At 40.4% G+C, this 23333-nt stretch overlaps 2 protein-coding genes across 5 annotated transcripts in view; one reads left to right on the top strand and one right to left on the bottom strand.

The window, feature by feature from the left end:
- The window catches only part of GLUD1 (glutamate dehydrogenase 1), a 38258-nt gene extending 33756 nt beyond the window's left edge, over positions 1-4502 (bottom strand). The window contains exon 1 of the mRNA XM_027860190.1: positions 3926-4502. Coding sequence (XP_027715991.1) covers positions 3926-4352 — 427 coding nt within the window. The 5' untranslated portion in view covers positions 4353-4502. The remainder of the gene's footprint in view (positions 1-3925) is intronic.
- Positions 4503-4875: 373 nt separating this feature from the next.
- SHLD2 (shieldin complex subunit 2) overlaps positions 4876-23333 on the top strand; it is a 78225-nt gene continuing 59767 nt past the window's right edge. For all 4 annotated transcript variants that reach the window (XM_027860503.1, XM_027860493.1, XM_027860521.1 and 1 more), the window contains exons 1-2: positions 4876-4962; positions 8198-8269. The gene's annotated coding sequence lies outside the window, so the exon portion shown is untranslated. The remainder of the gene's footprint in view (positions 4963-8197; positions 8270-23333) is intronic.

Genomic DNA, 23333 nt, shown 5'->3' with positions numbered 1-23333 from the left:
GGTTCAAAACCCTGCCTCTAAAATTGTGACCTTGGGAAGGTCACAATCTCTCTGCTACTCAGTTTCCTCTGCTGCAGAATGGAGTTGGATGACATTAGGGGTTGTCAAATGGATGTGGCCCACAATACTTCAGAGGCCAGAAGCAGATTAAAATGTAGTTCCTATCTGATTTTATTGTGTTGGTGTATTAATTAAAAAAAAAATAAAAAATATATATACGTGGTTTTCTAAGTCAATATGCGGCTCGTAAGAAACCTCATGTCTGGTTTCATGACCACCGTTTCTATCTGAGTTTGACACCACTAGACTAGATGACTTTGATGGTCTTTCGTGCCTGTAAATCTCGGATTCTAATGATTACTGAGAAAAACTAAAGAAAATCATTAATAACAAAAGAATCCAAATAATGTGTTATCTACAAAGTATTTATCAGAGATATTAAAGAACCTGTACTGTTTCCTGAAAATATCTAAAATTAGGTATCTTAGCAAATATCTAACAATGTCTTTGATTATGTCTTAGTATATAAATTAGTTCTCTATTAAAAAGGCTGGATTTTTTTCTTAAGTCATTAGGGTATCAATATTTAATAACTGTAGCTTGTATACTAACCCCAGACCCTAAAGATTCAACATTTAGAGTTATTATACATTTAAGTGTTTAAGAAAACTTAACACGTTACCCATAACATCCCCCAGCCCAAATTCTGAGAGTAAGAATCAAGATGGGATGAGAAATCAAGCTAAATTATGCCCAGTATGTACATTTATGTGTATGAATGTATATTGCAAATACATTCTAGAAATAATCTTCCATAGAATTAAATATAAATTATAATACTAACCTGTCTTTTAAAATAAACTCAATAAATGAAACATGAATGGGAAGGAAATTTGTTCTGTGGGCAAAACTTGTGTAAAATTTTATATAAAAATTTATAATTTAAACATAAAATTTTATATAAAAACATTTTTATATATGTTTAAAAAATATATAGTAACATAAGATGGCAAAAAGTCATACTTTAATTGATTTCAAGCAAATATTCCAAAGCCAATACATACAAATGAATTCTATCTCCATCAAAGTAGTCAACCCTGGGAAGAAATGTTTGAGGCTCAAAACATCTTGTCAAAATATTACTCTACAGTGGATAGAGCACAGGCCCTGGAGTCAGGAGGACCTGAGTACAAATGGGGCCTCAGACACTTGACACTTAGTAGCTGTGTGAGCCTCAGCAAGTCAACCCCATTGCCTAGAAAAAACAAAACACCCCCCCTCCCCAAAATATTATCCTGCAGCATGTTCTTCTAAATCAGACCTGCACAACCTGCAGCCCGGGAGCCTTCCTAAATCCTTTGGCGAACCGCAGGTTGTGCAGGCCTGTTATAAATGCTTCCAACAGTAGGATACTGTGTATGGAGCGTGAAACTTGGGGAGTCAGGAAAGACCTGGGTTTAAAATTCTGGACCTAACATTTGCCAATTGTGTGACCTTGGGCAAATCATTTGACCTCTTTGTGTGAAAAGGACTGCAAACCTTCAAGCTGACACATAAATGTGAGTTACTGCTTTGATTCTTTCAGTGTGAACTTGATTTGTGTAAACAGTTAAGTTATTTGGAGCTAAGCATATTCTATAAAGTGAGTAAGGTTTTATATTCTAACACTGTATGATTTGTATCAGGGAATCTCATTTGCTTCTGAAAGAATTCTAAAAGGAAGTCTAAAAAATGATATATATATAAAAATATGTACGTATGTATGTATGTATATAATAGATACATAGAGTCAACCAAGATGAACCACTCACAAAAATTAAGAACTCATTTGAAAGATTTAGTTTCTTTGTTCTTTGGGGGGAAAGTGGTGGGGGTTCATATACTACACACAGAAGAGGTTATTGCTCAAATCTTAATGGTTTGAATGTAAAATATTGAACTCTGAGTATGATCGCTCCCAGAATGTTTCAAGCTTTTTAAGTGTTCAGTGAATTCAGCTACTCTAGACTCCTTAACAAGTATTTGTATTATAAAAAGTCATCCATTTTTGCTGCCAAATTCAATACTTCGGTGTTAAAGGATTTTGCTGCAGCAAGAAGAGAAAGATACGATGACTTTGCATTAAGCTCCAATTGTGTCACATTGTACATGGTTCCCCCTTGTTGTTTAAAAAGATGGACAAAAAGAAATTCGACCTTACAGGCTTTAAAACTAAAACTGGCAAGGGAGTAAACAGACCACTATTATGTTAAAGATCGTGTCTGCCTACTCTTCTAGCTCATCACTTGGAGATGTCTTTAAGTATGCCATCTATCCACTTGTTCAAGTTAAGTCACTTAAAAAAAAAAGCTAAATAGCTCAGGCCATACCACTGGAATCTTCAAAAGAGCAGAGGCTCTTAAGTCAGAGAACTTGGGTTCATATTCTGCTTCTGACACTCTGTGTGTGTCCTTGGACAAATCACACCTCTCTGGACTTCAGTTTTCACATCTTTAAAATGAGGGGGTTGGATAAGAGAGCTTCTGGTATCTCTTTCAGTTCTAGCTGTCTGATCCAAACAGCCATTGCTACTTCACAAAATGAAGACACTAAGACTCAAGGTGGCAGTTACTTACCAAGGTCACACAAATGGGTGGTGTCAATACAGATTTATAAAATAAAATTCTGTAAATCATTAAGCTAACGATTGTTCATTTAAAATGCAGTTCCAAGCAACGCCATTCCTGAGCTAGGACCATTGGAAATTGCCCCAGTTTTCTCTGTAGGAGAAAGATCTTTTTCTAAAGTCTGTTTGGGAACCACATTTTAAATGTTGCTGACTGAAAAGAACGGCCTATAAATGAGCCCAATGTGGCATAAATAACACTGAAGTCCTGACACTCCTCCCCGGCTTATTGGCGCATAAACTTCCCTTTGGGTCCTAGAGGTAACAGGTAGGCGGCTCTTAAGTTTCTTCCACTTCTGTATTTCCCCGTTAACAAAACTGATATAAGTAACGATCTTTTCAACACCAAAGAACTTCTGCTGTATTTCTGTGAAATTCATATTTACTAAGAACAGGCTCTCCTTTCTTTGCTCGGGATCCTTTGCACAAAGGAATGAAACTAAACGGAAAAGGAAAGGATTCAAACAAGGTGGGAAATCACAGACGTGCTCAAAGACACACAAACGTCTATCAGTACCGGATAATGCGGTTCCATTGAGCAAAAAATTGATTTGACTCCTTCCTCCCGAGCCCCAGATCAGTAGTTGGCCACGCCCTTACCACACCCCCTGAGCTCTTTCATTCGATTGGCTGGCAGGCTGGGCAGAAGGCACCTCTAGGTTGGCCGTCAAAGCGCTTGTTTATGGGAGGACCAGTTAAACGTTTTGGTGCATCTCGGGGGTGCCCGGGGCTCCACAGATTAAAGCCAGCCGCACAAACTGGCAGGAAGGGCCCCTCAGTGAGCAAAGCTGGTCACACCCGAAGGTCCGCTATCCTTCACAGCCCCAGGACACGAACCGAGTGGCACTGATTTTTAGGAAGAGGGGGCCGGGTTATCTGGTAAAAAACAATCAGTTCTATACCTCCTGGGCAAGTGACATTAGAGGGGACTGGAGAGCGACCCGTGAAACCTTCAAGTAGGTCTGAAGTTAAACTTACTGGCTAATTCTCCCTTAGAGTCGGAATAAGTCTTTTTTTTTTTTTTTAAGGTACCCTCTCCATGGACAGGGTAAGGAGGAGCAGGAGTCGTAGACGTGTCAGGAATAGGAGGGGGGTGCTTTCTGGCTCCCCTTCTACACATCCCAATCTACACTTTATTTTACAATTCAAACACCAGCACTAACGGCCCCGCGCTGGTGCATCCTCGAAAGGGAACTTTGCAGGGGAGCATCGGTCCGCCCACTAGCCCATCTCGGGACCCCCCGGCCCCTCGCCACTCACCTCCCTTGCAGGGAGTGCGGTGCTGGCTGTGCTGCGCCCGGTAGCCCTCGATCACCTCCCAGGAGCCGTTGTCCCTCTTGATGGGGAAGGTGACGCTCAGCACATGGTTGCAGGGCTTAATGATGCGCAGGATGCCGCGCACCCGGTTGCGCTTCTGCTCCTCCGTCTCCCGCGTCTTCAGGTCCTCCACCAGCTTGTCCTCCACGATCCTGGAGCCGCGGTCGAAGAAGCCCTCCACCATCTTGAAGAAGTTGGGATCGTCATCGCCGGCCCCGGCCGCCTCGCTGTAGTGGCGTCGAGGGGCCGGCGGCGCGGCGGCGGGCTGGCCCCGGGCCCGCAGGAGCAGGGCGGAGGCGGCGGGGTCCGCGGCGGCGGCCGAGGCCCCAGCCCGGGACAGCTGCAGCGCTTCCCCGAGGTACCGGAACATGACGGCGGCGGAGGAGGCTCGGGGATGGGGGCGGCTCGGAGACGGGGGCGGTAGGGCCCGGCGGGAGGGAGCTCGGCTTCCTGGCTCGCTGCTTTCTCCTCCCTTCTCAGCGCTTACAGCCTAACGGGAGCGAAGGAAGGGCTTTCCGGGACGCCGGCCAGAGCTACGCCTTTTAATGGCAGGAGCGCGGGGGGGGGGGGGGGGGGGGGGGGGGAGGGGGAGGGGGGGGGGCGCGCGCGCGCCCGGCGCCTCTGCGGGGGGGGGGTGGTGGTGCTGGGGGGAACCCCGGCCCCCAACGCCACCGCGGCCGCCGCCGCCGCCTCTGTGACGACCGACGCGCGCGCCCGAGGCTCGCGCTCCAGGCCGCCTGCCCTCCCGAGCGCGCCCCCGCTCGTGCCCGCGCGCGAGGGAGGAGGCGGGAGGAAGGGGCGTGTCTACAGTCGGCGCGCGGCCTTGGCCGCGCCTGAGGGACGGCCCGGAGCGTGCCCCCTCCCCCAGCGCTGCCGGGTCCGGGTCAGGCCCCGCCTCCTCCTTCCGGCTCTCCCCTCTTCTCCTCTGGACGGCGCCCTTCCTGGAGCTTTCCGGTCATCGTGGCTTGGGGGTTCCTGAGGTCAGTGAGCCGGCCCCGGGCGGCCGGGGAGGCCCAGGCAAGGCCGAAGCCAGGGCTCGGCCCCTGGGGCTGGGGGGAAGTCCTGAGGCGGGAGGCTCCGACCAGAGGCCTAGCATGGAGACCCCGCCCCCTACCCCGGAGGAAGGGTCACGGCCTGTGGAGGGGCCACGTGCTGCGGCGGCTTTGAACTCGGACACCGGAAGACCGGGCTTCCAAAGCAGCCGCGTTGTGTGGTCTTGGGCGAGTCACCTACCCTTCTAGACAGCAGAGACTGGTTCTGCTTCTTCCTGTATCCCCAGTGCTGGTCCCTGGCCCGGCACACAGGAGGCGCATTACCTCTCTGGCCTAGGGTTCCATGTTTGTGAAATAAGGAGGTTGATGATGACGTTCCCAGGTCCCTTCCTGCCCTAAGTCCAGGATGCTATGAATCAAACGCTTCTGATGAGGTTCCTGCCCCTTGTGGGTTGGGACCTGAATGAAAAGGACAGAAAAGCGTTTACAAAGCGCCGTCTGTGCGCTAGGGACGGAAACGTAGGACAGGCGTTGCGCTCTGAGAGCTCACTTTTTTAGTGAGGCAAAAACACATGGAGGAGGTTTCAGTTACAAGGCACTTGGAAAGGCCCCGTGGTCTTTAGGGTGCAGATGTTTTTTGCAAAGCAAAATGTTTTTTTGTTTTCAAGGGCAAAATTCTTTATAATTTTTTAAAGGCATATGTTAACAGCTCTTCTTTAATGTCATTTTCACCGATAAAATGGTAAGTTCCAGATGCAATGCCAAGGACTTTGGGGACAAGCACTTTCTTTTCTGGGTCTTCAGGAGCTATAGCTGAAGCTCCTATAGGAGCAATGAATAGACAGGCTGCATCTCCACAGGGGTTGCTTCCCAGAATGATGGCTGAGGGCACAAGGCTCAGGTACAGGGACCTGGGCTGTATCCATTGGGGACTGAAGGGAGATGATGGTCAGGGTGGTGGTGGCCCTCAGACATATCTCCAGTTACCTCAAGTGATGATTCTACAGCCAGATTCTCTTGTTCCTAACCTTTTTTCTAAAAAAAAAAAATATATATATATAATATATATATTATATATATATATTATATATATTATATATATATATTATATATATTATATATATTATATATGAAAATTAATTAAATGACTCTTGAAAGGCTTTACCTACAGATTTGGTTGCTCTCTTCCCAAAATTACAAATATTAACCTTAGGGGCCCTAAGGTGGGCTATCTGGTGGCCTCATCTTGAGGGCTGTTCACAGACTGTCCAGTATTCACAATAATACAGGAAGACTGAGTCTGGAAACTAATGTATAAGTCAAGGTATCAGTTAAGTGGCAGGCAGCTAGTTGGCTCAGTGGATGGAATGCTAGACATGGAGTCAAGAAGACCTGAGTGCCTTCGAGACCTGGAATAATAAATAATGGTCATTTCTGGGTCTTTAATGAGGTTATGCTCTTGGGAAATTCATAGGAGTTAGCAGGCAAAGATTTAGAGCCCTAATTAGAGAGGAGCACTCCAGGAGATTGGCTCGGTAATTGAGAGATAAAGTTCATACACAGGAATGTAAATTCCTTCTTTGACCTTACAGTCTAGTTAGGGAATGTTGGATAAGTTGTTTATAATCAAAGCACAAAACTCTTGCTTTAAAGTATGATTAGGCTTCAGAAATGGGTAGTGGTAGATAAGTCAGTCATTGTAATGGAAACAAGGAGGAGATAAATTTTCGGCAATTAAATGTTAGTACTGGAGAAATTTGATTGTAGGCAAATTTCAGATGCAATTGATACCTGGAATGAGGAATTTGATACCACCTGGGAGACTAAGGAGCCATTGGGATTTTTATGAGTGAGGCAGATAAGCATGTATTTCATTGAGATTAACCTGATGTTTAAGATATTACAAACCGACTAACCTTGAAATAGGAAGATGCTTTGGTAGACTATTCTATTGTTTTTCCACTGAAGTTTTTCATTAGTGTCAATGAATTAACTAAGAAATTCACAGTTAATACAATTAATTTGCAGCTTTCCTTTCTATACTATGACTTTTGTTGCTAACTCTTTGAAACATATCCTTTGCATTTTACAAATAGGAAATTACTTTGTGACCTTGGCCCAACTCCTCTGACTTCTCAACATTTCAATTTCTTCATCTATAAAATTAAGTGTTTATACTAGAAGATCCTGAGGTCTTTTCCAGGTGTTTTTTTTTGTTTGTTTGTTTGTTTTTTTGGTGAGGCTTTTGGGGTTAAGTGCCTTGCCCAGGGTCACACAGCTAGTAAGTGTCAAGTGTTTGGTCTGAGGCCAGATTTGAACTCAGGTACTCCAGACTTCAGGGCCAGTGCTCTATCCACTGTGCCACCTAGCTGGCACCCCAGCTGTTATTTAATAATCCTAAATACAACAATTCCATTAAATTCTTATTTAGGAATATTGTATTGGTTAAATGATAATTTATAGAGTTTCATCTGTATGATTAGCAACATATTTGACTAAAAAAAAGTCAAGTGACTCTTGAAAGGCTTACCCTGCAGGTTTGTTTGCTCTCTTCCCATATTTACAAGTATTATGCAACCTGTATGATAGTCAACATTGCATTTACTTTATATTTTTGCTTCTTAGGAGAAAGGTTGTTATATTGAAGTAGATAGCAAATTCTTCCTTAGTTGTAAATTAGGCAGTTAGAAGCACAATGATTCGTGTCATTATTAATCTAACAAATATTAATCATCAACTTACATGTATTATACAGCTTTTAATGGCATAAATTTAGGTGGCTTAGAAATTACTATAAATTCTTAGATATTTAATTTACCTAACAGAATGTGTACTTGAAACTCTCTAATTTTCACAGTATTCTCAAATGTTGCTAATGTTGCCTAATTGATCCAGGTTAGTCAGTGATCTCAAAATCAACAAGCTTTTATTAAGTAACTCCTGCCTTATAAGCACTGTACTAGACTTTGGGGACAGAAATATAAAGAATGAAACAATCCATACACTCAGGAGTCTTATATTCTAAGGGAAACAAATACATACAGAAATATATAAGGAGAATAAATACAAGGTAGTTAAATGGAAAGTGGTTGAAGAGAAAGGACAGGCACTAGAAGTTGGGGAAATCTGGAAAGGTTTCATTGACAACATCCTTTTTATAAGAGTTACTATCATTTGTTAAAGAAATACTTTCATTAAAAGAAATATATCTTTTCATTTTTAGTGAAATGTATGTTAAGTGTCAACTGATACATCTTGAGTAGACATCCTAGCTGCTTATGGTCAGAAAGTTAAGGTAAGTATTTCCTTTCACTTGATTATATTATGTACATGTATGTGGACATTTGACTTACAGCTTATATTTTTGAAGTTTATTTCAAAAGGTAAAGTAGTACAAATGAATTGCATAAATTGAAAGCTAGAAATTTGTAATAGCTTTTCACTTAAAATTTAATGGTTTGCTGTAGGACAATCATAAATTTTTGAAGAAAGTTCATTAAAAGCTGAGTTTTACTGTCTGAATTAATATTTCTTGATAGGTATAGCTGACACAAAAAGAAATGGTTAACTAACTGTGAATGTTTCATACCACATATTAATCCAAATTGAAGAAATATTTTAAGGATTTGTTTTATTGAATCTCACTCATTCAGTTGGCAGTTATTGAATGCATCAAACCGTTAGCTATACCTAGGGATACAACATTTAAAGAAAAGTCTCACTCTTCAAGGATAGCCATTTATACCAGATTGAAGAAAACTGTATCTTCTTTATCAGTCCAAGCATTTGTTAAGCTCCTAATAAAGCCTTATTAGCTCAGATAAAGAGAAGAGGATGAGTTTTGGGGAACTATTCAGTTTTTTTTGTAACAGTAAAATCATTGGGGAAAGGGAGGTACTGAAGAAGACATTCAGTACATTTATATAATAATAGCAAACATTGCACAAAATGGAGTCAGTTAATATTCTTCTCAAAATCCACTTTCAACAAGGGAGGCATTCAAAGGGAAGGCATGCAGGTTAAAGAGGACTAGGAAAGGCTTCTTATAGAAGATAACATTTTAGCTGGAACTTGAAGAAAGCCAGAGAGGCCAGGAGGCATAAACAAGGAAGGAGTGAGATCCAGGCATGGAGGACAGTCAGTAAGAATGCCTGGAGTCAGCGGATGGAGTATAGTGTGTGAGGAACTTCGAGGAAGCAGGGCTATGTGGGGGAGGGGGAAGTGAGGTGTTAGAAGAATGGAAAGGTCGGAAAGCCTGGTTATGAAGGGCTTTGACTACCAAATAGAGGATTTTATATTTGATCCTGCAGGAGATAGGGAGCCACTAAAGTATCTATTGAATTGGGGGGCAGGAGGATGACCTGATCTGACCTGCATTGTAGGAAGATCAGTTTGACAATTGAGTAGAGGATAGACTGGAGGTGGGGAGAGACTAGAGGCAGGGAGACCGATCGGCACTCTGTTGAAATAGTCCAGGTATGAGGAGGTGAGGGCCTGCACCAGAGTAGTGTCATTGTGAGAAGAAGGAGGCATATAGGAAAGCTTTGTTCAACACTCGTGATTTAGGAGTGAAGGAAGCAGATGGTGGGAGTATAGGCTGAGGCTTGGCAGAGCAAGATCTTTGGTAGGTTAAGGGGGCAAGTGACTGGTGTCTCAAGAAGAGGACAATATAGAGTTGAACTGGTTCATCAGGGTAGGGAACTGGTCCAGGTAGGGAAGGGAGGTGAATGTAGCTAGTGCAGGGATGATGGCCTGACGAAGAAATGAAGGGTGGAGGGATTGGGGGTCACAATTAGGATGAGGAATAGGATTTGGGTTTGCAAGGCAGAGGGAGAGGCAGAATAACAAAAATAAGGGAATTTCAGAATTCATCAACATAGAAGCAGAACCCTTGTGTATGATGCCAAGGTTAAGGGTATGACCATCTCTGTGTGGGACTAAGTTGAGGTGGAAGAGTAGTTTATGGGAAATGAGTAAATTGAGGAATTTGGAGGTTAGGGTGTTTGAAGGGGTATCAGTATGAAGTTGGAGTTCTGTAGTGCGAGGACAAGAATTGGGGAGAGACCAAAGACTGATCAAGGCACAGAACTTGTTGAGGAAGGATGAAGAGCTTGCTGGAGGTCCATGGACATCAGCTTCCCCAGGCTTGATTGGGTGATGGAGACTCGGGCCAACTTCAGAGAAATTTGTGAGGGAGAATCTCAAAGTGGCAGTGAGGAGCAAGAAGTGTTCTCATCCCTCATTGACCAGTGGGCGGGGCGAGTGGATATAAGAGTGAAAGTGCATCAGGGCTGGAAAGAATGATCACAGAGGAGGGAGCCAGGTCTTATTTAGAGAAAAAAGATAGAACAAGAAAGGGAAAAGGTTTAAGGTGGAGGCTTGTTTGTTACTGATGGAGCAGGCATTCAAGAGAACACAGTGGAAGGGGTAGACAGGGTTGAGTTGAGGGGGGATGGCATTAAGGGAGTAGTCAGTGGGGGCAGTCTTGGGTTGAAAACCTGTTCTCATTAGGAGAGGAGGAGGATTGGGAATAAAATAATCTGAAGAATGAATTCAGGTAGTTGTTACTACGGGAAGGCAGTGTCCATTGCTGCAGAGACATAGGTGTCCTGGAGTGTGATGGAGTGTCTCAACCCAGCAAGGTCGGCTGGAACCAGCTTGTGAAGGGCTTTAAATGCCATCCAGAGCCTTTGTACTGGAGATAGCTCCTGGAACTTCTTGAGCAGGCGAGTGACAGGAGTCAGCTCTGGGCAGTAGGAATGGCAGTTGGGCCATTATGCACAGGAGAGAGAAATTAGAAACTGGGAGAACGATTGGTTCTATGGTAACAGATTTAAACTGAGCCATAAAGAACAAAGTACAGAATGCTTCTGGGGAAGAGGTGGGGCAGCCACGGTCTCCAGGCTTAGTTGCCACTCACTGAGTTCATCATATAGTGGCTACCCCCACCCCCACACTCTCCCACCTTCCTGGGGACTGGGGCCAGACTCTTTATGTCCAGGTTTCCTATATCCTATTCCCTCTTCCTCCCATTCAGACACTGTGACATAAGGAATGATACTGTTCAATTGATCAGCATTATCTGAGCTTTGAATAATAGCAAGACATTACTTTTAAAGCTTATGAAGTGCTTTACATCAGTTATTTCCCTTGATCTCACCACAATGCTGTGACATAAGTACTCTAGGTGTAGGTGATGTTAGCTTTATTTTATTACAGATAAGGAAACTGAGTCTGAGGCATAGCTGTTTGGTTGTTGTCCTTTGTTCTTGAAGAGGGCCAAAATGACATCACTATGCTGGAGTCAAGTTTCATTGTGTCCCAAGGTGGGTGATCAGAACAATACTAAACTAGCTTGGAACGTTCTACTACAGGTCAGGCACAATAGTCCGTGTGAACATTTAGGGTGGATTCTCTAAATTTACACACCTTGCGTTTCTTTTGAGCTGTTTCAGTTCTGTTTTGCTCATAGAGCACAGCACCTTCTCTGATGTGGGCATGCAATGCTGGGCTGTCCTGTGCTAGTGTCTCCCATGTCACACTGTCAACTCCCGAGTTGTTAAGAGAGACCTTGAGAGTGTCCTTGTATCCCTTCTCTTGACCACCATGTGAGCACTTGCCCTGTGTGAGTTCTCCATAAAATAGTCTTTTTGGCAAGCATACCTTTTGCATTCGAATCAGGTGGCACGCTGGAGTTGTGCTCTGTGAAGCAGAGTTTGAACGATACCTGCTGAGTTCTCTTGCACCAAGAGCTGTTCTTCTTCCAGCTCTACAGAATTTTGTGTTGTCTATAAGTGTGCACACATTCTATGTGCTGATGGTGACTGGAATTGTCTTTGCAGATGTTTTCGTACATTTTTTTGTTTCAACCACAGAGTGGGATTTTCTGCCTGTCATAGTAATCAGGCCAGGGTTGAGTAAGCAGACAATTTTTAGGGCACCTATTCTAGCCCCTTCCTCACATCAGGAGGTGAGCAGTGCAATCCTTTAAAGGCTGCTCAGACACCCAGGGGGCTGCCAAATCCCAGTGCTCCTTCCAGTGAGAAATCAACCCTATGGCCTGGGCTGCCTGTGTGAAAGGTTGTGACTACACCTTTGTAATCCACACCTGCTGCTTCCTCACTTTCCTGGTGCCACAAGACTTTGAGATAGGTAAAATGGTATGGGCGATGTCTTTTGATTATGCGTAAATTAGATTTAAGTGAGGCAGAGTCTGAAGTGTAGCTAATGAATCAATTTATTAATTATGCTACTTATTAACCAATAAATTGATGGGGGGGTGGGGTTTGGTAACCGAAGATGCCAATTGAGATTCTGAAACTCTTAAATCAAATGTGTACCTTCTGACAGGGAACTCCCTTGACAAGTGAAATGGTGGATATAATTAAAAGTCTAAAGGGATAAAAGTCTTCAGCTTCTCCTGCTGAGGACCTGTGGCTTAATCATAAGACTCAGCACTTTCCAGCAGTCTGGGCAAGGAAAGCCAATTCCATCTGGACCTCTCTGGCTAGTTTTCTTCATCACGAGCTAGAGCGCCCTAAACTGTTAAAGGAGGGGGTCAAGGACAGAGTTTTTTTCCTCAGGGTAAGGGTTTTTGCCCAGACTGATTTCTCTTTATATTCTAAACAGAAATGAGGTTTCCCAGTTGGGTGGGGTCCTGCCCAACCTAGTTAATGTAGCCCTGGGGGCTAGGAGTAATCTTATCACTTAGTCATGCCCTTCGGAGACTGACCTTGTCTGGATTTGGATCTTAAAAGAAATAGGAGGGAAGGGATGGATCACTAATTAATAAATAGTTATTAATGTAATCTCATAATATTAATTATCCCCAGAGAGAAGTTCTGAGGAATGATTTAAACCGAAGTCTTGTGTTCCTTCTTTTCTGCTCTACTCCCTTTGAAGTGTATTTTCCACTTTGGGTTTTAATCCCCCTCTAAAGGCTTTCTTTTTCAAGGCCTCACTGAAATGAACTTCCTGAGATTTCTTGTGAAGTTGGTGTCACTAATAGTAGATGGGTCAAAAAGCCCCACAATTTTTTTCTTTTTTTTTCCCCCACAATTTTTTGTTTGGCCTTTTCTTAGATCAAATTGTGAAACCTTTCATTCTTTCCCGAGAATGGTGGATGGGGAGCTAGCCTCAAAGTCAAGAAGACCTGGATTTAAGTCTTGTCCTGGCTCCTTGTTCACAGGCACACCACTGAACCGCCCTGTGTCCCAGGAAATTCTCTAAGACTCTAAGAAATTGAAGAGCACTGGCTGTGGAGTGCATTTTCTCACTTGGCCGAAGTTCCCTGCTGGTTTATCAGTAGACATTTATTCAAGGCCTGTGAGGTGCCAAGCGACTGCATTGGACCCTAGATACAGATAGCAGTGAAATAGCTCCTGCCCCCAAGAAGCTTATGGTCTAGTGAGGGGAGAAAGGTGGACATATAGGGATAAGTGGAAGGTAGATAAAAGTCTTTTGGAGCAGTAGGCAACAGTAGCTAGGAGGCGGGTGGGGAGACCAGGAAAAGCTTCACTTAGAAGGTAACAGTTTTGGGGGGGAAATTAATTTATTTTTCCCCTCCTCCCCCAACAATTGAAAATGAGAGAAAAGCAAAACCCTTATTACAAATGTGTATAGTTAAGCGAAACAAATTTCTGCCCTGGACATGTCTAAAAAATTTTTTTGTCTCATTCTACATTCAGTCCTTCGCCTCCAAAAGAAGGTGAGTGGCTAGCATGTTTCATCATCAGTCCAGTGAAATGGAATCCTAGTCAGTCATCATGCTAATCAAAGTCTCTAATTCTTTCAGAGTTGTTTGTCTTTACTAAATTGTTGTCAGTGTGTAATTTGTTCTCTTGGTTCTGTTCACTTTGCAAGAGTTCATATAAATTTTACTAGGTTAAGAAGAGTGAGACAAAAGAAAATGGGCCTTAAATTTAATCTTGAAAGGGAGAAGAGATAGATGGATTGATCAAGAGAGAGATTTTTGAGGTTGGAGGATGTTTGGGCATCAGGCAAACAGTCAGCAGACAAGGAAAAATTGAAGATTGGTGAGTGGGGATTGATGAGGATGGGATCTGGACCCCAAAAAGGAAAAACCCTGGACTTTCCCACCAAATCCCTAGTGTTAGCCTGAAGCTATAATCCCATCAACTGGCCTTTCTTTTTGGCTATGCCCAATCTCTGTTACCCTTAAACTAGCCTAGGTCTCCATTGTTTTACCTCCCTATGGCCCCAAGTCACTTCCCACCCTTACTGCTAGCTAGGCTCCATTGTTCCTTGGCCTAGTTAGTGGTCCAGGTTCCTGGCATTCTATTACCTCACAGCCCCCACAGATTACTTGGCCACTCCTAGATGTCTCCCACAGTCTTTCTGTATGTAGGTCCATCTTGTCTCCATTAAGGTGCTCAGATTCTTATAATCTACCCACTGCTTAGATTTTTGCAATCTAGCCAATATATATGCTCAGATTCCTTAAGAGTCTCTGGCTAATATGGCGGATCTTTAATAAACATTGTCTTTGGCTGAAAGAAGGCTTGGATCCAATTCTTTCGGGTAGGATCTGCATGTCATGATCTTGGTGTCCCAGTACCCCTAATCCTCTAGACCTCATCAGGGATGATAAAAAGTGTAATAGGCTGGAGAAGTTGGCATGGTTTGGATCTGTTTAGGAGGTTAAAAAGATTGCCTTGCTGTAGTGGAGCCCAAGTTTAGATTACTAAACATGAATTTATAGTGGACCCAGAAAAACAGGATTATTTATAAATTCCCATTATAAAACTTTAAAGTATTAAGAGTGTCTCAACAGAAAACTCACAGTTTAATCCAAGTTTAGCCAACACTGACAATATGTTGTTATTGAAATAATATTGCAATAGAAGGCAAATAAGAAAAAAAAGGAAAATTTTAAAGTACTTTATCCTTTATTCTACCAATACTGTGTTGGTTTTAAAGATATTTTTACTCCCCCTTTACAAATTAAGGGTAAGAGATTTTAACAGTCTCACCCAGAGTCACACAGTAAGTTAATTTGCAACAAAGACATTACTTCTCACTATTTTCCATGTAATGTTTACCCTAAAAGTACACATATATGAACTGTTTGTTAAATAAAATCATTATGTGTAAGTAGAGCCTATATGAGATTGCATGCCGTTTTGGGGAGAAGGAGAAAATTTAAAACTCAAAATCTTATGGAAGTGAATGTTGAAAATTAAATTTAAATTATTTTTTAAAAATAAAATCATTACAAATTTACCCTATAATTCAGTCATTTACACTGCCTGTATAATATCTGACAGTTATGTAGTGCTTTTAAGTTTATTATTTTTGTATTTATCATAGTTATGCTTGCTTAGTGTTAATTACTTTAAACAGGGCTGAGAGGCAACATTTTAAACTAAATCTGTCTAGTGTATTAAAATATGCTGATAGAACAAAGTAATTCTATTTTAATTCAAAAATAAGATTTATTAATATTTGCTATTAGTCTCAGTTAATAATGTTATCCATAGAGAATGATGAATTTCCAGTCTCTACCTCTGACAATCAGCTAATCAGAGGTTAATAAAATTTGCTCCCTCAAGTATATAGTTAATATTATTTTATTTTTAAAGTCTTTATTGGTATTTTTTGTTTTTATATTAACTACATTTCCCAGTATATTCCCCTGTCTACCTTGAGAGGCATCCCTTACTACAAAATGTAAAAAAGAAGGGGAAATCCCTATTTCAACAAAACTAACCCCCGCTTATGTTGTTTGACATTGTATAGTGAGTTCCATTGGCACTCTAACTTGACAGCTTTCATTGTTGTCCTTTGATTTGTGGTTGTTGTTCTTTCCATTTACCATTTCCATTATTCTACTCTTTGAATCTGTTGTTTTCCTGGTTTTGCTTACTTCACTTTGTATCATTTATATGTTTTCCTGGACTTTTTTATATTTGGTATATTCATCATTTATTTTTTTTTAAAATACCTTTTTATTGATATCTTCAGGTTTGTTTGTTTTTTATATCATCAAAATTTCCCTCAGTAATCCTTCCTCTCCCCTCTTCCAGAGAGCCATCCCATATAACAGGTAATATTTTTAAAGAGAAAAAAGAAGAGAAAAGAAATGAGGAAAACTGATAATATATCACAAAGTCTGAAAATGTATAATGTGTCATGCCTGTGGATCTTCTCCTATAAAACTTCAAGCAAGGGCGGGGATATTTTCTCCTGTCTCTTCTTTAGAGCCAGGCTAGATTGTTGGAATTTTGCAACATTTACTTTTGATTGCCTTTTAGTTAATCTTTGTGCTTACATCCTTGTTGTCTGTGTGTTGTTATCTTGACTCTCATTACTACATCAGTTAATTTAAATCCGTGTTTCTCTGTATTTTTCATTCATCATTTCTTATGGTAGAGTAATCTTCCATTACATTCATGCACCACATTTTGTTAAGTCACTCCCCAATTGATGGGCATCCACTTTGTTTCCAATTCTTTACTACTATAAAAAGTAATACTCTTGTTGTTTGCCCTTCATTTTTGAAAAGGACCAATGATATCACTGGGTAATATCTTGACTCTGCCTCACTTAAATCCAATTCACATGCAAAAAGTAATACTATAAGTGTTTTGGTGTATATGGCCACTTTTTATTGATGCCCTCCTTGAGGTATTAGTCTTGTAAAGGAATCTCTGGGTCAGAGGTTATAGACATTTTAGTCACGATTTCTATAATTGCAAATTGCTTTTGGCTATGGTTGTACTTATTCATAGCTCCACACAAGTAAACTTGTATGCTGATCTTCCCACAACCCTTCCAGCATTAACTATTTGAATCTTTTATCAACTTTGCTTATTTGCAAGGCATGTCATAAAATCTCAGGGTTGTTTTGATTTGTGTTTCTCTTATTCTTAGTGATTTGGAGCATTCTTTCATATGGTTGTTAATAGTTCTTTTGGGAACTCTTTGTTCATATCATTTGACCACATTCAAACAGAGTAATTCTAATTCATCTTTAATTTGACCAACTTAATTTACTCCTATATTTATTGGGAAGGCTTCTAGTGAATCCTCATTGCATATGATGCTTGCTTTTGGCTTTAGGTAAATGCTTTTTATGGTATTAAAAAAGGCATAACTATACCTGGACTTTGTGGAATATTTAGCATAAAAGAATGTCATACTTTTTGTCAAAGGCTTTTTCTGCATCTGTTGAGATAATCATATGGTTTTTGATATTTTTGCTTTTAATATGATTAATTATGTTGATTGTTTTCCTAATATTGAACCATTCTTGCATCCCTGGTTTAAATCAAGCTTGGTTACAATAAATAATTTATGGCTTGGAGACTATTTGGCAGATTTTATTGAAAATTATTGAATCAATATTCATTGATGATATTAGTCCACAGTTCTTTATCCTTCCCTGGTTTAGGTATTAGGACTGTATTTGGCTCATAAAGAGTCTAGTAGAGAGTATTTTCTCGATTTTTGAGAATAATTTGTTAAAAGTTTGATAGAATTCTCCTGTGGACTCCAAGAGGCATGGGAGTTTTTTTCCTTTGAAGCTTATTCTTTTTCTCTTTCTCAGATTGGATGATTTAAGATCACTCTTTGGTCTTTTGTTAGTTTGGACATTTCATAGTTTTGTAATCATTTCTCTGTTTCTTTTGTGTTCTCAGTTTTGGTAACATATGACTGCACGTGGTAGGTTCTGATAGTTCTTTTAATTTCTTCTGGCAATGTGAATTTACTTTGTTCATTTGCTGTTTTGTTCAGTTAGCGCTCTTGACAAAAGGTTTATCAATTTTATCATTTCTTTAGGGTTTTTTGTTTCACCTGTAAAATTTGTATTCTAATTTTTTCTTATTTCTTTTTTTAGTTTTTAATTAATTTATTTTGAATTATCAACAATCACTTCCATAAGCTTTTGAGTTTTAAATTTTTCTCCCCCTCCCTCTCCACCTCCCTTCCCAAGACAGTGCGCAATTTGATGTAGGCTGTACATATATATTCCTATTAAACATATTTTCACATTAGTGATGTTGTAGGTAAGAATTAGAACCAATAGGAGGAACCACCAGAAAGAGGAAACAAAACACAACAGAAGAAAAAAATAGCAAATAGTATGCTTCGATCTGCATTCAAACTCCATAGTTCTTTCTTTGGATGTGGATAGCATTTTCCATCATGAGACCTTTGGAGATGTCTAAGATCCTTGTATTGCTGAGAAGGGTTAAGTCTGTCAATATTAGTCATCGCACAACATTGTTACTGTGTCCAGCGTTCTCCTGGTTCTGCTCATTTCACTCAGCATCAGACCAAACAAATCTTTCCTGGTTTTTCTAAAGTCAGCCTGTTCATCATTTCTTATAGCGCAATAGTATTCCATTACATTCATATAGCACAACTTGTTCAGTCATTCCCCAATTGATGGGCATCCTCTCAATTTCCAATTCTTTGCCACCACAAAAAGAACTGCTATAAATATTTTTGTACATGTAGGTCCTTTTCCCATTTGTATGATCTCTCTGGGATATAGCCCTATTACATACATATTTAAAAGGAATAGCATGTTGTACATAATAGATTTTCAGTTTTATTGCAAAAATAAAACAAAACCCAAACCACTCCTGCAGGAAATAGAAGATAGGCATATTTCCTCTTAGTAGCAATTTTCATGTGTCCTCACCTGAGCAGTTCATTACTACCTTTTTCCTTCTCCATGATCATTTTGCCATATTTATTGTGAAATCTCGTCTGGGGGCCTATGCGTTTTCACTCATCTCAGTGTCACCTTCCCCCCAGAGTTCTGATTCCCTTTCTCCTGAAGCAGGATGTTGTCCTTGGAGTCATAGCATGTGCTCTCAGAGGGAGTGGCCTTTCCAAACACTATCCCCCTATAGGTTATACCCACTGTAAGGTTCCCCATCTCCCATTATAAAATATCTCTTTCTCCCAAGGAAGAGTTTTGAACACCCTTTCCTCCACTGAACTGTGGTTTTCCCCTTTCTTTATAGCCATTTAAATTCCTTCATTTGCCACTTCACCAATTCTCCAGTAGGCCTTCTTTCTGAGAGACTACGGAAGTTATTTTTCTTTCATTGTTATCTATTGCTTGATTCACCATCTATTCCCCTTTAGTTTCTTTCTCCTCTATCCCTTTTTTTGTACCCTCCCATTCTGCAGTTTAGTCCCATGCTGATTTACCTGTAGGCAGGATTTTATGAGGTTTTATCCATGCTACCGCAGGCCTTTTCTGTCTTAATTACTTCTGTTAGATTTTGTTTTCACTCTTATTTCTCTGTGTATTTTTAGAAAGAAATCTCTTAATGGTCCTTAAATGGTCCTATTGTTGTTGTTAACCTCACAGTCTTTCTAGCTGCTGCCCCCCACCCTTTTTTCCCTAGCATAATTTATTTTACCTTCTTTGGGTGGGGTGCTGCATTTGTTTTCCTTTTTTGTGTTTTTGTTGCTCGTGGTATTTTCAAAGCAAATAATTTGCTCAGGTATGGTTTTCTTTGTTGTAGTGTTGGGAGTAATAAACCAAATGCAAAAAACAGCTACTTTCACTGTAGACTGAGAAGAACTTAATTCTTAGCCTTTCCAGAGGTTATCCATTTTTTCCTCCAAGACCCTTGGAATATGGAAATAGTAGGTGTACTTTTCAAAATCAAGAGATAAACAAACAAAAAAAAAAGCATGGGACAATATAGTTATGATGGGCAAAGTTAAGAGAGTAGAAACAAGAAGACTAAGGAATTTAAATTTTATCCATAAGAACATTTTTGAGGGAGAGAGTTCACTAAAGGTTTGTTTTAGGAAAATCATTCTAGTACATAGGAAGAAATGGAGGCGTTCAGTCAAGTTTTTAGTTAACTACATTAGCTACAAGAAGTACACAATACTTAAATAGCTGCTCTCTTCAGTGCAGTGACCTATCTTGTTACCATTTTTCTGAAATGTTTTATACTCAGATAATCAAATGAATCTGTAATCTTATCCATTGTGTGTTCTCTCTGTGATTCAGAGCCTAACCCATCCATGCCTACCCATTCTGTGTCATTCTTGTTTATGGATTCCCATAAAAATTTATAATAGGAAGTCTGCCCATCATTCTAGGGCTTTCCTATATTGTGAGTTTTCGGGACAGCAGTGGAATACATAGACTACCCACTGACTTTCTCTCCAACTTTTCGTGTTACCAGCCCATTTTCTTTTTCACTCATACATTTCTTTGATGTTTTCTTTGATGTATTTGTAATTCCTCTTTGGATTATGATACAGCCTGACCTTACTTGTCATCCATCTCTCCATTGTACTTTAGATGGTTTTAGATTTTATTTCCTTGGAGATTGTAGTTTTCTGTGACTTCATAATTTTTAAAATACTACTATTAGTAGAGTTATTGATATTTTAGAGATGTTTTATTAAAATAATTTTGTGGTTTCCCAAAGGCAATTTAGTTCCCTCTCTTTCTTTATTCAGTTCTGGTCTCAATTCATTGTCTATTTGCTGTATCTGTCCAAGGTGTTATACACTGATGGACAGGTTCTATAGTTTGTCCTTTCAGTCCCTGTCACTCTGCTGAACTCCAGGCTAGCTCTATCAACTGCCAGTTGGATATCTTCACTTAGATCCCATTTGTTGTTGTTCATCCTTCATTCTTGAAGAGAACCAATCCGTTATCTTTCTCCCAAACTCTCCCCTATTTTTAATTTTCCTGGGTCTGTTGAGAGTACCATCATTCTTCCAGTCATCCTGGTTCCCAACCTAGTAGTCATCTTTGACTCTTCCATTTCTCTTCTATCATGTGCAATTAGTTATCAAGTTTTGTAAATTTTTTCTAGACAATATATCTAATATCTTTCTCCTTCACTTACATACCCACCACCCCAATGCTGGGCCCTAATACCTCTTCCCTGGTCTATTGCAGTAATGTCCTAATTGATTTCCCACCAACTCGTCTCTTTCTCCATCTCATACTTCACATAGCTGCCAAACTGATACTCCTAAAGTATGTCACATGCCTGCCCAAGAAGCTCCTATTTTCTTCTTGGGTAAAATATCAACTGCTCTGGCTTTTAAAGCTCTTCACAGTCTGAATCTGACTTTCCAGGCTTACTGCAAAACTCCCACACACATTTTGCTTTAGCCAAGTTGGTGAACTTTCTAGTTCCTTCATGTGACCTTCCATTTTCCACCTCTGTGCTTTTGCACGGACTTTCCCTTATTCCTAGGATGTACTCCCTCCTCATTTCTGCCTTATGGAATCTCTCTGACTTAAAGATTCATCTCAAGTACCATCTCCTACAGAAAGTCTCTCTTGGTTTCCCTATTTGCTTAGGTCATTTCTCTCTAAATTATTCCATATGTACTTTTTATGTTGTATACCTAATTTTCTATATTCCTGTGGGTACTTCCCACCCAATATAGTATTAGCTCCTTGAAGGCAGGGACAATTTTAGTTTTTTGCCTTTGTATCCCCAGCATTGTGGTAGCATTGTGGCTGACACATAGTAGATGCTTAATAAATGCTTAATAATCGAAAAAATGAAGGAATTCAGCTTTATACCATAATCAGGACAATATTCATTCTTCATCCACTTGTTTTCTTCCTGTGTATATAATCAGATCAAACTCCTGAGTGATTATTGATCTCATCTGGAAGGCTCAGCAGTATCCCAAAGCTTCATTCATGTAGCACAGTGTCATCCACAGGCAGGAGCAGTTGGAAGACCTCATCATTTATTTGGAATCCTCTTTTGACTTCAACTTTACCTTACATCACTTCTATGACAGTAACAAACACATTTGGAGAGCATATATCTCACTGTTTTATGTCTTGCTTGATATTAGTAATCAGAGGGTCATTGAACAAGATCGACATGTGTATGCAAGATTATCTCTTGTGAAAGGACACTCTTTAAGAAAAACTTTCTTCTGTGGAATTAAATGGTTTGGGTTTGTTTTTTTTTTTAATAGTCAACAAACAAGCACAGCAGGATCTTGTATTCTTTCCATCTTTCTATCATCGTGTATTAGTAAAAATGTGACTTATTGTGAAATATATCTTGTGTAAATCTTCATTTGTTCCCTTCTAATAACCTTATCAAGGATAACCTGTTTATTGTGTGATTATTCTCATAACAATTGTATATAGATAGGAAAGTAGGTAGATGGGTTGGTGGGTATTAGTGTCCTTCCTCTCATTCACTTTTTTTTTTTTTTTTTTTTGGTAAATGGTAAAATCTGAGTTCCCCCCCCATGCCTTTTTTTTTTCAGCCAAAGACAAGGTTTATTAAAGATCCGCCATATAGGCCAGACTCTTAAGGAATCTGAGTACCTGTGAACTGTTAGCTAGATTGTAAAAATCTGAGCAGGGGCTAGATTATAAGAATCTGAGCATCTTAATGGAGACAAGATAGACCTTGTATACAGAAAAACTATGGGAGAGATCTAGGAGTGGCCAAGTCATCTATGAGGTAATAGAACTCCAGGAATGGAGCCTAGATAGTATTAAGGGTGGGAAGTGGCCTGGGGCCATAGGGAGGTAAGACAATGGAGGGCTAGGCTAGGTCGGGGTAACAGAATTGGGAGATTGGGCATAGCCACAGTGAAAGGCCAGTTGATGGAATTATGGCCTCTGGGGAACGCCAGAGACCTCCTTGATCAAGTGAGAGAATTCAAGGAGAATCCCTTAGACAAATGGTACCCAGATTCTTTCTGAGGTTAAGGGCAAAGATCTCGGCTTGGGCCCATACCCCATTATTCCCCCCCTTAAACAAATGGGACCCAAATTCTTTTCCCCCCATACCTTCGTTACTATGTTCTCTACACACCTTAAAATTTTTTCTCTTAAAAATACCTTCAAAGTGTGCCACCTCCAACATGGACTTCCTCTTTATGCCTTTAGTCTAATCCATCTGCTTTCCCCTTTGTCTTCTTCAATGCCATTCACACCGCCTATATAAGTACATGTGGTACTGTGATGGTAAAGTCCAAATGTGGTAGTTTATTGGTTGTGAAGAATTTGTTATACAGGTAATTGCAGGGATTTCCGTCTTTGAGCTGTTTTCTTCCTAGTTTTATCCTCAGTTGGGTTTCTCTTTCCCCAGCATTTCTTTTTATTTTACTTTTTATTTTCTTTTGACCTTTAAATAATATTTTATTTATTTATTTTTTGATTTTTCTTTTTTTATGGTAATTTTTATTTTTTTTTTGTTCTCAGCATTTACTTCCACAAGATTTTGAGTTCCAGATTTTCACCCCATCTCACCCCTCCCCCCACCCCAAAATGGCATGCATTCTGAATACCCCTTCCCCTAGTCTGCCTTCCCTTTTATCTCTCCCTCCCTTCTCTTATCCCCTTCCCCTTCAAT

This window comes from Vombatus ursinus, unplaced genomic scaffold, assembly GCF_900497805.2.
Source record: "Vombatus ursinus unplaced genomic scaffold, bare-nosed wombat genome assembly UNPS02000749.1, whole genome shotgun sequence".
Classification (NCBI taxonomy): Eukaryota; Metazoa; Chordata; class Mammalia; order Diprotodontia; family Vombatidae; genus Vombatus; species Vombatus ursinus.
Note: the sequence above shows the minus strand (reverse complement) of the source record. Positions and strands in the feature narration are given on the sequence as shown.